The sequence below is a fragment of the Agelaius tricolor genome, unplaced genomic scaffold, assembly GCF_023055355.1.
Source record: "Agelaius tricolor isolate 1412-34295 unplaced genomic scaffold, bAgeTri1.0.p SCAF_2, whole genome shotgun sequence".
NCBI lineage: Eukaryota > Metazoa > Chordata > Aves > Passeriformes > Icteridae > Agelaius > Agelaius tricolor.
This window is the reverse complement of record NW_027269262.1, coordinates 19,658,451-19,677,858: the sequence shown is the minus strand read 5'-3', so window position 1 is coordinate 19,677,858 and position 19,408 is coordinate 19,658,451. Positions and strand designations below refer to the sequence as shown.

General features: G+C 33.3%; 1 protein-coding gene across 14 annotated transcripts in view; it reads right to left on the bottom strand.

Moving 5' to 3' along the window:
• CDH18 (cadherin 18) overlaps window positions 1-19,408 on the bottom strand; it is a 494,422-nt gene that overhangs the window by 59,128 nt on the left and 415,886 nt on the right. For all 14 annotated transcript variants that reach the window (XM_071453812.1, XM_071453784.1, XM_071453774.1 and 11 more), the window contains one exon: window positions 6,456-6,623. In XM_071453812.1, coding sequence (XP_071309913.1) covers window positions 6,456-6,623 — 168 coding nt within the window. The remainder of the gene's footprint in view (window positions 1-6,455; window positions 6,624-19,408) is intronic.

Here is a 19,408-nt window from a genome sequence, read left to right as displayed (position 1 = left end):
CACTAGCACAGCAAGGATTGTGATCACACTGGGGTTTAACTTCATAAAGGACATGAAAATTAAGGCTTTCCAAAGAATACTCCTCAAAATGGAGTGGTCCTGCTACCAGTTCTCCACTCTGAGAGAAAAACAAACAACATTCCCTCATTCCCAAAACCATTACAGTCTTATTAAAAAACCCATAGAAAAACAAACAAACAAACCAACAAAACTTGCACTTTTTTTTTTTTCTGTCTAGAGTGTTTTGAAATTATTTTTATATATATGATATATGCAATTAATAATGGATATGATACACAGAAATCCTTATGGACAATATTCAATAAAATGAAATAACACTCCATGGCACTGTTATGAGTAAAGTTGATGCACCTAGGTGGTGCTAAAACTTAGTATGTAGACCACATATTTATTACAAGTATTTAATCTGACTTTGACATAAATATATTTTTCCCCCATCAAACTTCCTGTAATATTGAAATTCCATAAACAATTCTGTCGCCAAATTTTATTGTCATTAATTTTCATTAAAGGAGACTTTTACTACAAGATATTCAATACTCTTGAAAAGTATTATATTTAGTTAATTACATTTTATAGTAAAAACTGATTACGGAAATCACACTTATTCTGCTCAGGAAACGGAACATCACGAGATTTCCTATGTGATCAAATGCCATTACATAACTCATGTCAGATTTCAGTGACATATGAAATAATTTGGTAGCTTTAACTTCAAATATTATGCAAATACCAGAGCATACCATTCTTCTCACAAAAAAAAAAAAAAAAGGAAAAAGACAATTAAACAAATCACTTTAGATAACATTTTCCAGTCTATGGAAGCATACACTCATATGTGTACATATACTTTTATTTCATATGTCTTAACTCCCTTTTGAACCTAATGAACTCATCTCAAGTAATGTATTTCTCATATTTCCAAGGCATCCCATAGATGAATGATTGATTCTAGCACATTACAGAGATACAGTATCTCTTACAAAGAGAAAAATTTTAAAAAATCACTCAGCCAGGCTTGTCTCTTTTACCACTCCCTAAAACAACTTGTTGTCATTGTGTAGCAGTCTTGCTAAGCAAGTGATTTTAAATACTTCTAGAAAATCAAGTCCAAACATACTCGTCTGTTTAAAATTAACACATTCACCAGGTAATATAGGCACACAATGGCAGCTTTCCCCTGTTACCTTTGCTCTTGGTTGTCTCAGTCATGAGGAAGCTTCTGAAAACTGACAGAAATAAAAACCTGATACCTGCACCTCATTCTGTTTCTAATGTAACACATTAGCTACTAAAAAAAAAAAAAAAGTCAGGGGCCTTGGGATAATTCCCTGTAAAGTCAGAAAATCAGTATACTGAGCACCAACTGTACTCACAAAGGAAGTGTCACTCACTAGGCATCCACTTTGAAACCTGAGCATGGACTTTGAAACATCAATCAATTCAACATATATCTACTTTTAAAAAGATGTAAGAAGAAAAATACTTTTCAGCATCACAATTATATTGTGCATCAAAATGTAATAGTCACACAAATAAGAAGTGATGAGCATGAAATAAGGAAAATATATTAGTCTAATTATAATGAAAAAATCTTAATATATAAGCAACGTTTAAAAGTAGAATTTCTGGGCTGAAATTCTTCTTAATCATCACTGGATACTGGATCATTGCTGGACTCATCCACATATAGAATCATAGACTCATACAATGGCTTTGGTTGGAAGGCAGCATAAAGACAATCTGTGTTTAACTCCTCCACAATATCCAGGGACACCTGGGTGCTCAGAGCCCCATCCAACCTGGCCTTGAACACTTCCAGGTATGGGACATCCAAAGCTTTTCTGGGCAACCTGGTCCAGTGCCTTCTGATATCTAGTCTAAACTTACTAAATTGTCCTCCCTTCTGATATCATTACCTGCCTATGTAAAAAGTTGTTCTCCATCTTTTTTATAAGTCCTTCCTATGTACTGGAAGGCTGCAATGAGGTCTCTCTGGAGCCTTCTCTTTTCCAGGCCGACAATCTGAGCTCTTTCAGATTGTCTTCACCAGTGAGGTGTTCCAGACCTCTCTTCACCTTCATGGCCCTCCTCTGGACCCATTCTAGCAGGTCCACATCCTTCTTGTACTAAGGATTCCAGATCTGGACACAGCACTTCAAGTGGGGCTTCACAAGGGCAGAGTGGATGGGGGCAATCACCTCCCTTGATCTGCTGGGTGCAAGTCTTTTGATGTAGCCCAGGATGCAGCTGGCTTTCTGGGCTGCAAGTGCACATTGACTGTTCATGTCCAACTTTTCACCCACCGGAATCTCCAAGTTTTTCCCCTCAGGAGTGCTCTCACTGAGCTCTTCTACTCTGTTTTCATGCCTGGGATTGCCCTGACCCAGGTGGAGACCTTGGACTTGGACTTCTTGAGCTGCATTAGGTTCATATGTTGCCACTTCTCAAGCCCATAAATGGAACAATGAACAGGATCTAGATTATACTGGATATGCAAAAAATATAATTTAAAAAGGTACAGTTGATCAGATGTCAACCATCTTACGAGAAACCAGTTATTGTGTCCTTATTTTATTTAATATCTGAGTTCCTGGGGAAACAAAACTTTTGCAATCCTTTTAACTCAATACTCTTCAGTAATTTTTAACCCTTGTCCAATATCAGGCAAATCTAGTAGGACAGAGACCTAAAACTCATTTTGATTCTAAAAGCCTTAGCAGCTACTGGCTGAAAAAAGGAGAAAGACCTGCTAAAAATAATCAGACAAAATTTTTCTTTCCTCAGTACATTGGGCAGGAGCCAAGTTGTAAAAGAGAAGGCAGATAGCCATGGACCCGTCACCAGGTAGGACAGGACAGGCTGCAGCACATGGCAGTGAAGAGTGAGAGGATGCTGACTTTTCATGACAGGAAATCATGACAGTTCTCATGACAGGAAATAATGAAGACTAGATGTATTACATGGAACTGGACACACAGAAGGGACCACACTGGAGTATGACTTTCAAAAGAAAATGATTAGCAGATACTTTTACACTAAGTTAACTAATGAGTTATATTAACAAGGCCAGATAGTGGATACCTCAATAGCACTGAAACAGAGTTGATGTCTCCTTCTAGGATGTGAGTTTACTTTTTCAGAACTAACAGGAGCATCTTCATATCACATTCCTATTTAAACATGGCTGCACACTTTTCATACAATGATATTGTAAAAAGAGAGGCCAAACTAATTATGCATATACATAATTTCACGTTATGTTTACTATTGCCATGAAACTATCAAAAATCAAGCTTTATAAAAATTGTTTTAAGTCATGAATTGCATTTAAATTCTGCTTTATCCTAAGGAACTGAGCTATTTGTATCAAAAACCAAAACCTACAAATTAGAGTGTAGACACAGCAGCTCTAGATCTTCTATGCACTGGCCAGAATGTAATCATTAGCCCTTGATGTACAAAGCATGTCAATAGAAGCCTATGATGGTCTTGATGCTATCACAATCTCTTCATATTAAACAAAGCACCGATAATTTATTCATCTTAAGCAACACCAGAGAGAATTTATGAAAGAAAATATACAGAATATTCTGATGTAGCTCAAGGCTGATAACAGTGTCATTAGAAGATGGAATATCTTCTACCAAATTAGGAAATAAATTTATGACTATGAAATTAGGGCCCTCAGTCATCAACCACACGGATCCATCAGTGATGAAACTAACAAGAACTGAGAGATGCAAAAATCTTCCTATGCAGAGCACTGTCTGTCAGCTTACATTGAATAGATCATTTATTACTTGTCTCTCAAAAGAAAGGAAATTTATGATGATGTAGGAAAAACAAATCAGTATTATACAAGAGGCACAGGAAGTAATTGATAAACAAAAAATATGTGAGGTTTCCAACTATTCTGCTGAATTCACGACCCCCTTCCTATTTTGGAGACAGTACTGTTTTGCAATCAGAAATTTTCAGCTGTGTTTCCTATACCAGAAATCAGTCAGACTGATAAAATTATCCAGTCCTGTTTCATATTATTCCTGCAAAATTTTTTTCATAAATTGGAAAACTGTTGCTCTTCTGTTAGGACTTTCTTTGAAAGAAAGTCAGGACTTTTAAAATGAATGCAGAGAAAACCACAACAAACCCTTTCAAGCAGATATATTTATAACCTTTATTTCTAAGTTTTAAGTAGGGATTTAAAGTGTTTCTTTAGGGGACAATTCCTGCATATCTTACTGCATTTTGTATGTCTAATGAACCCTGATCTACCAAAGTCAGAAAGGTATATCTTTTAAATATATACAACAAAGTATATTTATAAATAAAACAAATAATAACAGCATCAATCAGATTTACTTCCCAGCACATTCTCAAGTAAGGTACTCATACAGTTAGAATCAGATTCAAAACTCACAAGTATGGTAACGGAGAAAAGGAAACTAACCAAAAGAAAGTCTGTGGTTTAGCTGAGGCTCAGCCTGTCCCAAGGGTTTTACACTCGATATAGGCAGTTTTGGTTAGCACTTCCCTTGAATTCAATTCTGAATGTGACAAGCCTCAGTAAGTCTCATTTAGCATTCCGTCTAATAAGGAAATTGAAGAGAAATTTAACTGAAAATCATGGCACACAAAGGAAACAGATGAAAAATAAACAAAGAAGTTATTCCTTTTAGGGTAAGACTCGTATATAGTTCACAATGGTAAAATGGCCTTTTTAAGATCAACTGCATTTTAATTCTTTATTATTAACATGTAGCTACTGGTCATTGCAAGGGGTGTTCTTGAAAAGAAGTAAAGAAATAATGTCACTCATAACTGTGTATAGGAATCTTCTGTAAGAAAAGAAAGCAATGTATGTATTCTACAATTCTTGTTTTAGAAATAATATTTTATGTTAAAAAGAATAAATATTAAAATGCAATTTTATTCTGTCTTAATAAATTTTCTTTAAATCTGAAATGTTTTGTCATTTTCAATGATATTAGAATCCTTTAGAATGTATAAATTGTAACATGAACATTTTGTATTTCTTTGATTTCTGAAAAAATAATAATACAGATAAATAGATATGGCAATGTACATTTCTGCCTGCCAATCAATTTGCCATCTAAGTCCTTCCATTCAAAATAAAAGAGGCCAGTTCTTGAAACCTAATAGATAGGGATCCATTCCTGCATCCATTGAGTTTGCAGAAAACTTAGGACATTCTTTCTTTTTAATTTAGCTCTTGTTCAAAGATAAGCTTTTCCTTTTGCCTTTCCAATTGTTAGGAAGTATTAAATATAATGATGGATGCAATGAAGAATTTGTGGAACACATATTAAAAATATTTTAATTAAGGGTATATTTCAAAAGCTTTATGTTTTCAAGTCTTTGTGAGGCACAGAGAAGATACTCATTTCTGCAACACTCCTAATAATCCTGCTTGCTGTTTGGCCAGATTTTACACAATGTGTATTGCCAGGGAGCTTTGTTTTTCCTTGGAGCCTTGAGATCTCTACTATTGTTTATAAATCTTTCAATTCAAACAGCTTAAAGCACTTCCTTGTGGATGTACCTTACCTACCAGCCCATTATGTTCTACAACAGCTCATGCAACGTCTGAGACCAGATTACAACATTCTTGTTGGCCTTGAGCCGATATGCAGAGAAAATGCATTTATGTTCCAGAAGATTTTTACATAAATTGTCGACTGAATTCAGAATTCCTACAAGATCCCCACTACTGTGCCAGATCAATGTGTATCCAATGAGCTGAATAGAAATTAACTTCCTATTAGTGGTCACATTAAGATATTCTATTCTGGTATTTACTCTTCATATATTCATGTGATAATATTTTTTGAAATCAGTATCAGCAATTCATTTAACTATGATAAAGTCAGGCTCCACCATTGCTCAACTATAGTGAGAAACATAGATTTTGACCATCTGAAATGTAATAAATGACCTTAAAAGTTTAGTTTGGTATAGAGAAAGCAGAAGAAAAAATTTGATAGATGCATATGGAAGCAGCCAAAGGCATGTTGGGTTAAATATTTTAATGAATTGCCTTTTACTGCTATCTACCATAGGAACATCACAATTACCTCATGAGATCAAAATCACACAATTATCGAAATATGCATTTAAGAAGGGCTGGAGAATAACCCACATATGAGAACAGTATACCTTTGTAACCCATCTCAATATTATTCAGCGGTTAGACTGAAAGAAATCTTTACTAGTTTCAGTATTTTAGCTATGCCATCTCTGTGTTTTATCTGGAAATGCTGGAAAATTAAAAAATATTGGCGAATCCAAATGCTTTCCAAGCTGCCTTTTTGCCATGAATTTGACTACTAACTGGACTTCACTAATAGCTTCTTACTTCACTGAAAATCAACATGATTTTCAAATCAGTTATATGTTGAAATTGTACATACTCTGAGGAAACCTGGGTGGATTGTCGTTGACATCTGTGAGTGTGATATTTACAGTTGTTGACCCTGACAGCCCTCCGACCTGCCCAGCCATATCTTTGGCTTGAATGACAACGGAATAATGCTCTCTGGCTTCCCTGTCCATATTGTGCAAGGCAGTCCTGATGACTCCTGTGAGGGAAAGAAAACAAACAAACAAACAAAAGATCACAATTAGCTTGTTCAAGCAAGAGCAAAGGCTGGGCATAACATTTCTTTAAAGGAAAAGTGGAGCTAAGTGGTTAGTTGTTTGTGTCATATATATACATTTATAAAACACAACTCCAGATGCCTCTAGACAATAAACCTGCTGCATAATATGATAAAATTGAAACAGTATCTGCTAAATCAATTATTATATTATTAAATAATTAATATAACTTATAACTTTCCTGATCCAAAGTTACATTAGCAAAATAAGAGTGTTTTCTCATATAACTCTTCAAATAACTACTTAATAAAAAAACAAATGAATTGGAACTCTTACCCCAAGGAATAAGACACAAGGTGTTTTCTAACCAAAGGTAATTTCTTAATTAATATATCGCGTATCTCTTAAACTATCCAAAAGCTATATTTTCTTATTTGACAAATTTCAAAAAGAAATATTTTTTGGTTTTGGTACATGACAATCATGTAGATTTTTTTATGTTTGACTTAATTAATAATTTTAAAGTAAAAGATAAGATTTTTATTGTTATTACTATGTTAGAGAGAGAAAACCAAAAGGGAATGATCCTAAAATTGAATTATTTTTTATCCATTATCATCAGAATTGCTTTTCACATTTTGTTTCCCATACATGTAGAAGCAAAGATTAAAATAAAAGTAGGGAGAGACAACTTGATGGGCACAGCTTCAATTAGGAGACATTTTCCACCTGTGATGATACCAGTAAATTAAACCCAGCTAATTTCTTTGATCACAGACTGACAGAAAAGTCATGGAATTCAGTAAAGAGAAATGTCAAGTGCAGTGGTAGGGAACTACTACACTCTGTGGACAGACCAGCTGGGAAGAAACTTTTCATAAAAGAATCTGGTGTGGTCCTCAAGTTGAATGAGCCAATGATATGTCCTTGCAGCAAACAAGGCCAGCATCTTCCCAGGCTGCATCTTGAAATGCATTGTCAGCCAGTCAAAGGAGGGGATCCTTCCCCTCTGCTCATCAAATCTGGAGTGCTGGGTGCAGTTCTGAGCACACCAGTACATGAAAGATAGTAATAGACTGGAGTGAGTTTCATAGAAATAAATAAAGAAATATGCAAAATGCCCAATTTATTAACATTACATTTTTATAGAACTAAAATTTTAGCATAACTTCTATTGAACTCTGAAAGTGAGGTCTTGCCACCAATAAGTACATAGCATAACACCATCAGATGTTGCTTCTGGGTAAATTTTAATCATATAATAATTACTAATGCAAAGAATCTTAAGTAGAGCCTTACTCTTCAGGAGAACTTCATGTACAGCACAATTCTCAAGCTTTTTTGACTCCCAAAGTTTCAGATCATGTAAAAAAGTATTTTCCAGAGCATTGTCTTTCTTGTATTTTAAAATTACATTCTTTGCATTTCTTCAATAAAACCACTTAAACATTACTACATACAAAATGGAAAATTTCATGTAGCTTATACCATTGTTTCCATTCATTTCTGAAAGCAAATCATACAAAAACAAGGAGATCTGTGCACAAAGAATTTTTTTAAGCATCCACAAAGTTTTAGAATTATTTTAACACAGTTTTGCACTGTAAGTTTCTTTCCATCAGAAATATAGATTGGGACAAGCTGGCTAAAAATAGTAGACAAGCCTGGTTTAGTACATCAGTGTTTTTTTCCTCAAAATGAAACTGTTTGAAACAGATATTTTTTTCAGAAATTGCAACATGATATATTGAAAATAACCACAACTTATACACATTATAAATTTAGAAAAGGAAATTTACAGAGTCATTTAGATAAAAGGAACTGCTATAATTTAAATATGCATTTTCATAAAAATAAATATGGTTTACAAAATCTGGTACTACTGTTCTGAAAATATATTTTGCTGATAAATAGGAATATGGGAATGTCTTAGAACTGAGAATGCCCTGCTTTGACTTTTCAAATGAATTGTTTTGGTTTTTTACATTGCAACCAAACGTATCATGCTTATGCATATGCCTGTAAGAAATATGGGACTTTTTAAAAGAACCTTCCATTTCAACTTGTAACAGACCAAATGTAACATAGTAGAACATGCCTTCTACACTATCCTCCCTAGTACTAGCCACTTAATTTAAACAAACAAAAATTACCCTGATTTATGGCTACTTTTCGTTGTTTGCTTCAAGGGGTATGACACTTAATCAAGGCTTGGAGATAGCTAATTAGGATTTGTGGATGACTAATCATGACTAATCATTTCATCTCTGTCACTTGCAGAAGATTCCTCTTCTCTGAAAACTGAGAAAATTAAATTGGGCCGGCTTTTAGTTTCAAAACCTTGTATGCAAAGTTCAGAGTAAGAAAACTAGTTTTAAAGTTTTGATGGGCTGAAGGCAGGGGGTGAGAGAAGATTTAGTTTCCTCTTTTTCCTGGGTTTCAGATCCATTTATACATCCTGAAATCATATCATCAGTATGAGGTATGTAACTAATGTGAGGACTCTAATGCTCTGTCCTTGTCACTAGCAGCTCCAACACTTCTGGCAGTGCAGCACTAAAATCATGCATAATCTCAAGTTTCACTATTGATCCAAAAATGTGTAAGGAGAACTTAGTTGCCTTTTCCACTAAGATAAAATTAAATGATCCAGCACTTTCTTTAAAGCAGGAATTGCTCCTATCTTCTGTATGCTTGGCAGGGGTTGGTGTACATCCCACAAGACGACAGGAAGTTAATCTTAAGATATTTTCCTGACTAAAACATTTACCAAAGACACTGAAAAAGAAAGCTGTCACAGGTTTTTTAAATTTAAACACAACCCTAATTTTGCCTCATATTTTTTAGGCAGCACTGTGACCCTGTTAAGTACTTTTCAGCTATGCCTTCAGTATTTATCCATCTTTGGTAGGAAAGGAAAAAAAAAATTAAAAAAAACCAAAATGTAGACGTCATTACAGGTACACCCCATACTATTTCTGGTATTAAGTAAAGAATTTCTACAAAAGTTTGACTGCTATGTCAAAAATCAAATACAACATATGGAAGGGTCAATCTATTGGAATGGAGCTGGGAAGAACACACAGGTTTGGACTTCTGCCCTCACAAATACTCATACCTATTTCCATCTTAAAATTATGAGAGATGGGTTTTTTTCCCACATGAAAGGCTCTCCCAAAAAAACACACTTTCTTCTAACTTCCTTTATAAGCTTTTTTGCCTCTAAAGTACACCAGTTTTGCTAGGGTTTTTTATTTTAATATTTTCTTTTTTTGCTTGTGTGTGACAATTTCAATAGTTTTAGAAAGCACTTTTTCCAATTTGAATTTATCTTTCTTGACCATGTGTGAAAGAAACCTACTTACTTTCCAATTAAGATTTCAATACCATCTTTTTTAATTGCAACATTTTTATTTTTTATATGAAATACATTACATTGATGATTGATCTTTAATTGACTAATAAACCTATGGTATTTCTCCCCAGTGACATTTCCAAATGACTGAGATCAGAATTACTGTAGAACCATAGAATCTCTTAATGTGAATAGGACCAATAAGGATCAAGTCCTACCCCTTGTTACTCACAGGAATAACTAAAATGAAGCAATATGTCTTGTAAGTACTTTTACTATCTAATGCTCTTAAACTTGATTATGCTTTTCTTCCTCTTGCCCATAACCACATAAGCCTCCTTCTCAGAGCTGAAAGTTCTTCACAACCTATTGCAGTTAAGAAATTTCTTCATGATGGTCCTGTATTTATCCTCAAAGTATCAGATAAAACTGAGAAAAAAGAACTCTGAGATGAAATATTGATATATCTACTATCTAGCTCCTTTTCTTTCCTTTTCCCCAACACCTCTGGATTTCAGAAAGTCCTGAAAATGACTTCATTTTTGGCAAGTTTTACTTCCATCTCAGGCTCTGAATTTCTTCTTATTACTGAATTGCAGTAAATGCCTTTTCTTTTATACGAAATTTTCTTAAAGATACTTATATGCTCTGCAGCATCTGACGATGTGTTATGTTGTCTTTTTTAGCATTCTGTGAAGAACCATTTAACTTACATAAAAGAAAAGCTACAACAGAAGGATCCACTGTAACTGAGACTGCAAAAATCAAGACTTTTTTAATTCAAGTGCAGACAAATACTAAGAAAATATCTGCCACAGGCAGGCACATAGCTATGCATTTACTGAAGTATTTTAATATGTTCTTACCCATTAGTCTGGTACACTTTAAAGAATTTATCTTATTACCTACACAAAATAAGAAGTCATTTACATTCAGTAACCACCTCAGAATTTTAGTCATCTTTATTTTACAGCCTACTTCTTCATGATGTCTGAATTGCCCCAGATAAAACATGGCCTATTGTAATATTTTGAGCTTAGAGGTTTTCTATCTAGTGGGCAAAACAAAAAGAAAATAGTCACACAACTCCACTTTAATGGCAAACTGTTTTGTCATGGGGAAGTAAGTATTTTTTTGATTGGAAAATTTTCATTCTGTTGTTGAAACATGAGCATGGTCACTAGATATTTGATGAAGAGCCAGTAAGTCACATTTGACTCCCCATTTTCTAGTTTCTTATATATCTGTCTTGTCATGATCATAGACAATTATGATTCAAATGCAATTCTAAATATCTATTTAATAGCTAACTAAATGTGGGAGTTTACAATTTAGTGAGAGATTTGAAATATTGCAGATGGTAATTTTACTAATATTATTCTTTCTTTTGGAATAAAAGCACTATTTTTATCACTGCTTTTTCTAGGGTATGAATTCAGCCTATTTTATTGCAACTTAATATTCCGAACATCTTGTATGTATTAAAACACATTTCAAATTCTAATATTATTCTACCTTGAAAGATAAACCAATTTTTTCCATTTTAAGACAGATATTGAAAAAGTCAGAAAATACATTTTTTTACTTAAAATTTCAAAATAAAATTAAAATTTAGAACTCTCAATAGACATTGACTTGAATTTGTGATTTACTTCAAAATATAACTGTAAACAGAAATCTGCAATATAAAGTTTATGGTTCAACTCCACATTCTGAATTCTTCTTTAACAAAGATGTTTTTTAATCTAGCCCTTTGACTCAAAACTGCTTTATATAAGTAACACTTTGTTCCTTTACAAAGACGTACCTACACACTTAATGGACGAGAGTCACACCACTATAGAAATGACAATTAGTGGCTAATTTTCTTCTCTGGTCATGACTATAGTACTGAAAGATGGCATATCCTTCCTTAAAGAAAATTAATATTGAAATGAAATACATGAATCCAACATTTAAGGACAACTGCTAAAAAAAATAGTACTGAAAAAATAAGAATACTTTAAAAGGAAAATAGTAAACATTTTAAAGAAATAGGCTAGAATAGCATTGATTTGGTATTAAAAGAAGGATTGGGTTGACCACACTGATTGTACTACAGTGAATACCCCCAAAAAGAAAAAAAATCTTTTTATATAACTGTTAGTAAAAATAACCTTCTCTAACATCTTTATGAGTAACAGACAGAAATTAAAAAATGAAAAAAAGTATTTTGCTGATGCCTCCTAAATTAAGGAATCTGAAGAAATTTTCTCTAACTGAGTGAAAAATACGCCAATTTATGTGGCAATTGCATGGATACCAAATGTAATCACAGCACCTCTCAGTTTTCATAATGGAATAATCACATTAATTGAATTGAAATTTGCTGCCACAACACCTCCAGAAAGAAGACAATAAACTCTGATGTGCAATATGCAAGTGCTGTAATCAAAGGGATATCTATTACAGAAATAGCCATCCGAAATTTTTGCCAATGCTTGTCTTTTGTTTACTTCTAGTCCACACAGAAAGAATCTTACACTGTAGAGTCCTGGAGTGTAATGACAATTCTGTCTTGGTGATAACTTTTTTCCTACCTCCCAGGTAGCCAATTCATAGCCATTTAATATGTGCCTTGTTGCTACTACTAATTGCTATCTATTTAAATAGAATTGAGTGTGGCATGGCAATTACCTTTTCAATATAACCTGTCATTTCACAAAACAAAGAAATAAGGTTTGTTTAGCATGGCCTATTTTCCAGAAAAACACATGGAAATACATTATTGCTATTCCAATCTTTTTAATTGGCTAAATTCTTTCTAACCTCTCTGTTTTCTTTTTTTTCTCTTTGCCTAAATTTGCCAGCCTCAAATTGCAAACTGGTTTTGCTTGGCCTTTCAGAAAACCGACACACATTTAAATTTTGCAAAATTATTTATCTACTTTACTCTGGGAGAATCTCCTTCCCTTCCTAGATTTGGAACTGGAAAACAATTATAGTTCCCCCATTAATCTAATTCTGTTCCTAAAAAAATCAACAATTCAGAGTCAAGAAAAGTGGAAATTCTGCCATGTTTTTTCATGTGCAGATTCTGAAAAGGCTCCAGAAATATTTATTTCCTCAGAAACTATTTATCAATATGCTAAGTCCTGAAAATTTGCAAGTAGTTTCTTTTGAAGTACAAATTGCACATAATTTCCTATGATTTTTCAGATACAAAAATACAGTTAAGCATTCTTTCAAGCAAATCTCCTACCTGAGTGGTTTTGACCTCTTTTAAAATTGTTTTTCTATTTTTGAACAGACATTTTTTCCAACAAAATTGCTGAAGATGTGGTATGGAGAAGCAGAAGAAAGCCTAAAGACAAACTTAGAATAAAAACATTCATGTGTCTTGGTAACCTGACACTATATATTAATTCTCTGCATAATTGTGCATGATTTAATAATTATATTTTCATAGAAAACATCTTGGTGATTTTGCACAGATTCATGTGTTCTTTGGAATTAGAACCCAAATTATTGGCATTTCTGTAGTTCTGAAGAAACGTGGCTGGGAGCCAAAAGGGACAAATGGTCAGATCCTCCACCTTAACCAATATGATGCTCAAACTCTGATGTGTTCCTGCTAATGTAGTAGGCATGTGTCTGAAACAAAGCCTGCATAAAGTATGATGCTACTTCTCTGTTGAAAATGGGGTTTTTTGAGAATTAAATTAAAAATGTACTTAAAAAAGCAAAGAAGAACCTGAACCTCAAGGGACAGGGAACAGAATAATTGTTTGCTCAAAGATGGTAACAAGTGATGGCTGATTGTATAACAGAATGAAATGTTAGGCCAAGATAGCTGTGGAACCTACCTAGGTACAGATATACATGATTAACATTTATCTTAATGCCATTTAGATATTGAGGCATTCTCCACAACAGTTTACTTCTCAGATATGCAAGCAGAGGAACCAAGCAAATGATATCACTGTGGAGGCAAGGGCAAAGAATGCTGGAAGAGATTAAATTACTCATTCAGTGCAATTTCCTCAGATATAAACTTCTTACAGGTATATTTAATCCTTTGTGAGAAGGAACAACCTAATGACACGTGACGAACAAAGCAATTAGGTAAAAAGGGGATGCATTCCGTAACCTCTGAACACAGCAGATTGGAATTAGTACATGAGTCTTCTCAAAGGAAATCACATTTGACATGAAAGAGCTTAAAAGAACCAGAAAACTAACTACTTATATTCACAAACATGGAAATCCTGCTCTCTTGAAATAGAATAGACTGCTAGACTGCTAATATTGAGCATTTCTTCTGTAATGTCACACATCTTCTGGCTTACACAAACATATATTTAATCTACAGCTTGAATGAAAATTACAAAGGAAGATGCAGATGAAGATTAAAGCTGCTAATATTCCAGTAATAATCCAAAACTCCTTATTACTTCCTTCATAATGAAACAAAATAAAGATGAAGCCACAGACTTTACTTCATATTTCCCATCTACTATTAGTAAATTAATTTGCTTTAATGAAAATTAAATTTTTTGTCTTTAATAAGTACATAATAATATATCTAAATAATTGGAGATAATTAACATAATTGCCCATGATTTCAAATTATATTTTGGCTTTTTTTCAAAGTAGATCACCTTGATAAGAGGTCAAGAAGAGAGACAATGACTATAAGCATAAATCCCCCCTTTCTAAGAGGTTCAAAATAGTGTCCAGCTAATAAAAAAAAAAAAACCTGAATTCAACATACAGTCCTGAAAAGATTCCACATCTGGATTTTTTTTCTGTTGAATAATTTGATTACAACTGACTGATGAGGTCAAGACATACAATTCAGATTATCTATTAGTAAGGAAACCTGCTTAGCCAACACAAGCATTTACACATAGGTTGTGTTCTTTTCTCCCTGTGATGCTCTCTCCTCACACACCCACGGAGCATTCTACTGAGCTGCAGTGCTTCACTGACCTTTGCATAATATATTGAGGACAGCAGTAGAGCAGTATGGCATAACATATAATTTTTATAAGTCACTTAGGGTGCAACCTTACTGAGCACTTCAGCATGCTTATTTGCAGAGTGTGAACGAATTACATTGAGACTGGTGTCAATACACGAATGTGAATCATTTTTCCATCTATCCCAGGTACCTGGATTACAAGGAAAGCCATGCAGCTAATGTCCTATGACAGTGGCCATGCAAGCTAATACCTTTCCAAAGAAAAACTTTAATAAATTCAATAACCAGCAGAATTCCATTAATAAAAAAACCAATTCTTAATTGTGGGAAGTGCTAGATTTAGTGCATCAGAGTGTAAATATGTATATATGATACAACATCTGCCTTAAAATATGAGTAATTGGTTTCCTTAGAGGTCCTTGAAAGAAAAATTCTATTTTTTTCTATATCTATGAAAAAAATATTGTCATAATGTTCTCTTGAAAAGCAAAATTAACGACCAAAAAAATTTAGAAATTATTTGAAGCTTCCATACTTGTATAAAAATCCTTATCTATTCACGCAATAAAAATATTAGTTCAAACTATGCATAAGAGAAAAAATATCTAAGAACTGTACTCTGGATAAACAGAAGGCTGACCAAGGAACCATGGCAGATAACACATAGATATTTTTGAATGCTGAAAATGTGTCTGTGGTAGCCTTAGGTGAACCACAATTTTCAGAATTTGCTTATGGATACAAAAGTAATTGTGATATATAAATAAAATTTAAAGGAATCTCATAAAGGATGTGAAACATGTTCACAAATGTTATTTTCTTCCACAGACCTGACATCCACAAAATCTTTGTGTATTAGGTGACATAATAGGTAGCTATTGACTTCTGTAGAGATTCAATCAGGAATTATTGACCTGAAGTCAGATCGATCTAGTCAGAGAAAAGATAAATCTCTACCTGGAAGTACAATAAATCTTACAATTGGCTGAAAACAGCAGTCTTTGTTGTTCATTTGTTACAGTACACTGCTATCAAGAAAATGATTACTGGATTACTGAATTACTGGTGTAACTCATCGAAAAGAGGTACTGTCACACAATAAGTTAAAAAATTTCACAATAAGGTCACACAGAACATAAAATATGACACAAATCAATTTTATACAGCTGTTTCTCTTTCTAATTTGAGTCAATTCATTATTCAACAAAAAAAAAAAGTGCTCGACTTCTGCTGTACATATTAGTATTGAACACCTCTTGAAACAAGCATTGTCTGCATTTCAAATTATTCTGAATTTAGAAAAATAAAAAAATTGTAAATACTAGCTCTGACTGAGAAACTCTTACTGGAGGAAGACTTACAAATAACTCTGCATATATTTTTTTATTTGTCCTGGAAAAGTCATGATTTTGTCACCCAGACTGAGAGAAGTTATACAACTTCATTAATCCAATCACAAGTACCATAATTTCAAGCACCATATATTGCAAACTTCCAGGCTGGATTCTGTAAAAAATAGGCAAGGAAAAAAAATCTTCTTTCCTTTTCTTGTTTCTACTTACCATTCTCATTTCAATTTTCTAAAAAATACACCAGTCTTTGTTTTGTACCTTCAGGTTTAATTTTCTCTATGAGAAAAGAACAAAACCTACCAACTTAAGACTCAATTTACTTGCTCAGTCATCAACAAGCTTAATACACAAAGTGCAAGAAAACAGATCAGTAGCAGTGTCAAACAGGTTTCTTCCTCCCTTGGGGTTCTATGTTGTGAAATTTCTTGCCTTCTGAGGACCTGGAATAATTTTTAAAAGTGGACCTCAATAGCCTCAGTCTGTCCTTTCCAAAGCAAATAAATTTTTATTAAATTATTTTCAATTTCTCCATTTCATATAAAAAATTCAGAGTAGGACAACACAGATAGTAGGCCTACCTTGATTTACAGTTTGGTACAAAAGGTCAATGATTACTCTAAGTGCATGTTCTAAATAATTGCATGAAGATTCATTGAAACTTATTCAAATGTACTTGTAAACTAATCATTACAAAATAAACTCTCAATTACAAAAAGCAAAGCCATATTCCTTAGCGTGGCTGACCTTAAATTAATATATTACTGTTTTTAAATATAAATGAAAAATAATAAAAAAACCCTGATTCCCTACTCTACTAACATTTATGAGGAGTAAGATTATTTTTTAAAGTTCTTGAAGAAGGCTGTTTATTTAATATCAAATCACTCTCTGTTTTTAACTACCTATTGTCAAGCTAAATTATTATTCCTGGCCTAATTGTTCTTAACACCACTCCACAGGATATATAAAAATACCCTGTTTCTAATTCTATGACAAAATGAAACAGCAATTCAGAGCAGTATACAAATTTTCATTCTGAATTCTTTCCAGCATTCTTATTTAATTGAGTGAAACACAGGGACATTTTTACCCAGCGTTTTCTTTATATATGTCTGTATGTCTATCCTCTAAACTGAATCTACTATAATAAGCATTTCTCTGTAGGTGTTGCTCTATTTTCTAAATCTCTAGAATGACCTGAAATAATATAAAACAGCATAAGAAATCTACATAGATAAGCATAAGATACCTACATATCTGATATGTAATTGAAAAAAATTTATTTCATGTACTAGAATAAAAAGTAAATATCCAGGGTACCAGGATGAATGGGGAGCCCCAAACAGAGTGGGCAGGAGGTTTTCAACTGCAGATATTGCACCTGCCATGTTTGGAACTGCCAAATACTTTTCCTGTCCATCCTTAAGACCTTCTTAAAGTACATACCCAATGAGGGTGAGCAGGACCTCATATTGTCAGTTTTGATAAATCCAGATACTTCATAACAAGGTAATGAAGTTATGCTGATTGGCACCAGTAAAGAATCTTATCTGTTATTTTAGGCAAAAAAAAGCTTCTTAATATGATTGGGACTAAGCTGTAAATCCAGTAATCTAGTTGATGAGTTTTTGCTCTACAGGTGTTACTGGTGATGGAAGCTCATATTAGGGAAGAGTGTCTTCTATGAGCAAGGTTGCTCTTACAGTTCCAGAGAATCTGCATAATAATGATGTGTTATTTCTATCATAATATTAATAAAATCACAGGTAAAGAACAAAATACCTATTTGAATCAATGTTTTGAGATCAAGAACAGGATACAGAGACAGCAGTATTTGGGCTATTTGCTTCCTCTTAGGAGCAGGCAATTAAATTAAAATCTCTCTACCTCTACTTTCCATCTTACATTAGACTCTCCAGAGTCTTTTACCATCTTGTCTTACTGGAGAAAGTTCAGCATGCAAGTGAAGCACATGAACTGGTACAGGGTCACAGTGATGCTCCAATACAGCATGCAATAATTACAGAAAGAAGCTTTGTGACTTGTGTACTTCTACCAATGAAATTGAACAAATGGAAAAATTTAGAACTGTAACTTTTGAGAAAATATTTAAGTAAACAAACAGTGTGAGTGTGAAATAAAATTCTGACTTCCTGAAACTCAGCTATTTTAAATTCAATCAAATATTGATAATTAAACAAATCTAAATCAAGAGACAACTACAGAGAACCATGTATTTCCTGAATCTAGGACAGTTATTTGCAAAAATTAGTTGTGGCAACTCAGGAAACTGAAAATTACAATGGAGCATGAGTACTTTAAGGAATTTCACATTTGTACAAATGTTGTAGATATTTTTCTGCTATATTTAAGTAGCTCTACTGTTTCTGTAAGAAAACTTCTAATATATAATTGTCCATTATGTGAAAATGGTGCATGGTAGCTGTTTTAGCATAAGTAGACATTGCCCATTTGTGTCAACGATTATGCCTTAATTTTGTTTAGAAACTCTTGCTTATATTTTTTTTTTTTTTTTTTGTGACAAACATTCTCCTGTATATGGGAAAATCTACAGCTTGACCCCAGAGGATATACTATCCTAACAAATTATTTTAAATACTTCCAAAGACATAACAAAAAGTCGCATTCTGATTTTCAGGAGACAAAAAAGTAAACCTTAAAATTATATTTTGGCATGCAGAAAACTTTCTTATGGTGATCCATAACAGTCATACAATATCACATCAGGGTTTTTTGTGAAATGTGTTACAGAAGTCATTTACAGAAAGATTGAAGAACAGACTTATAGTACCCTTTTCTAAAGATTTCATTTGTCAAAGGAAATGACACACATATCCTCAGGATCTTAAAATAATTTAATGCCCTATATATGCATAGTTTGGAAAAGACATTACTATATTTCTCTGCCTGTAACAAATTCTTTTTTTTTCAGGACAAGATATTTGAGGTTTCTAAAAGTTTTCTCAGCGCATTACATCTATTATTTTTGTTCTAATTCTGAAAAAAAATAAAGCTTTAGCAAGATTTTTTTTTTTAAACAATAGCAAAATAATATAGATAAAAGGTGCAATTTTC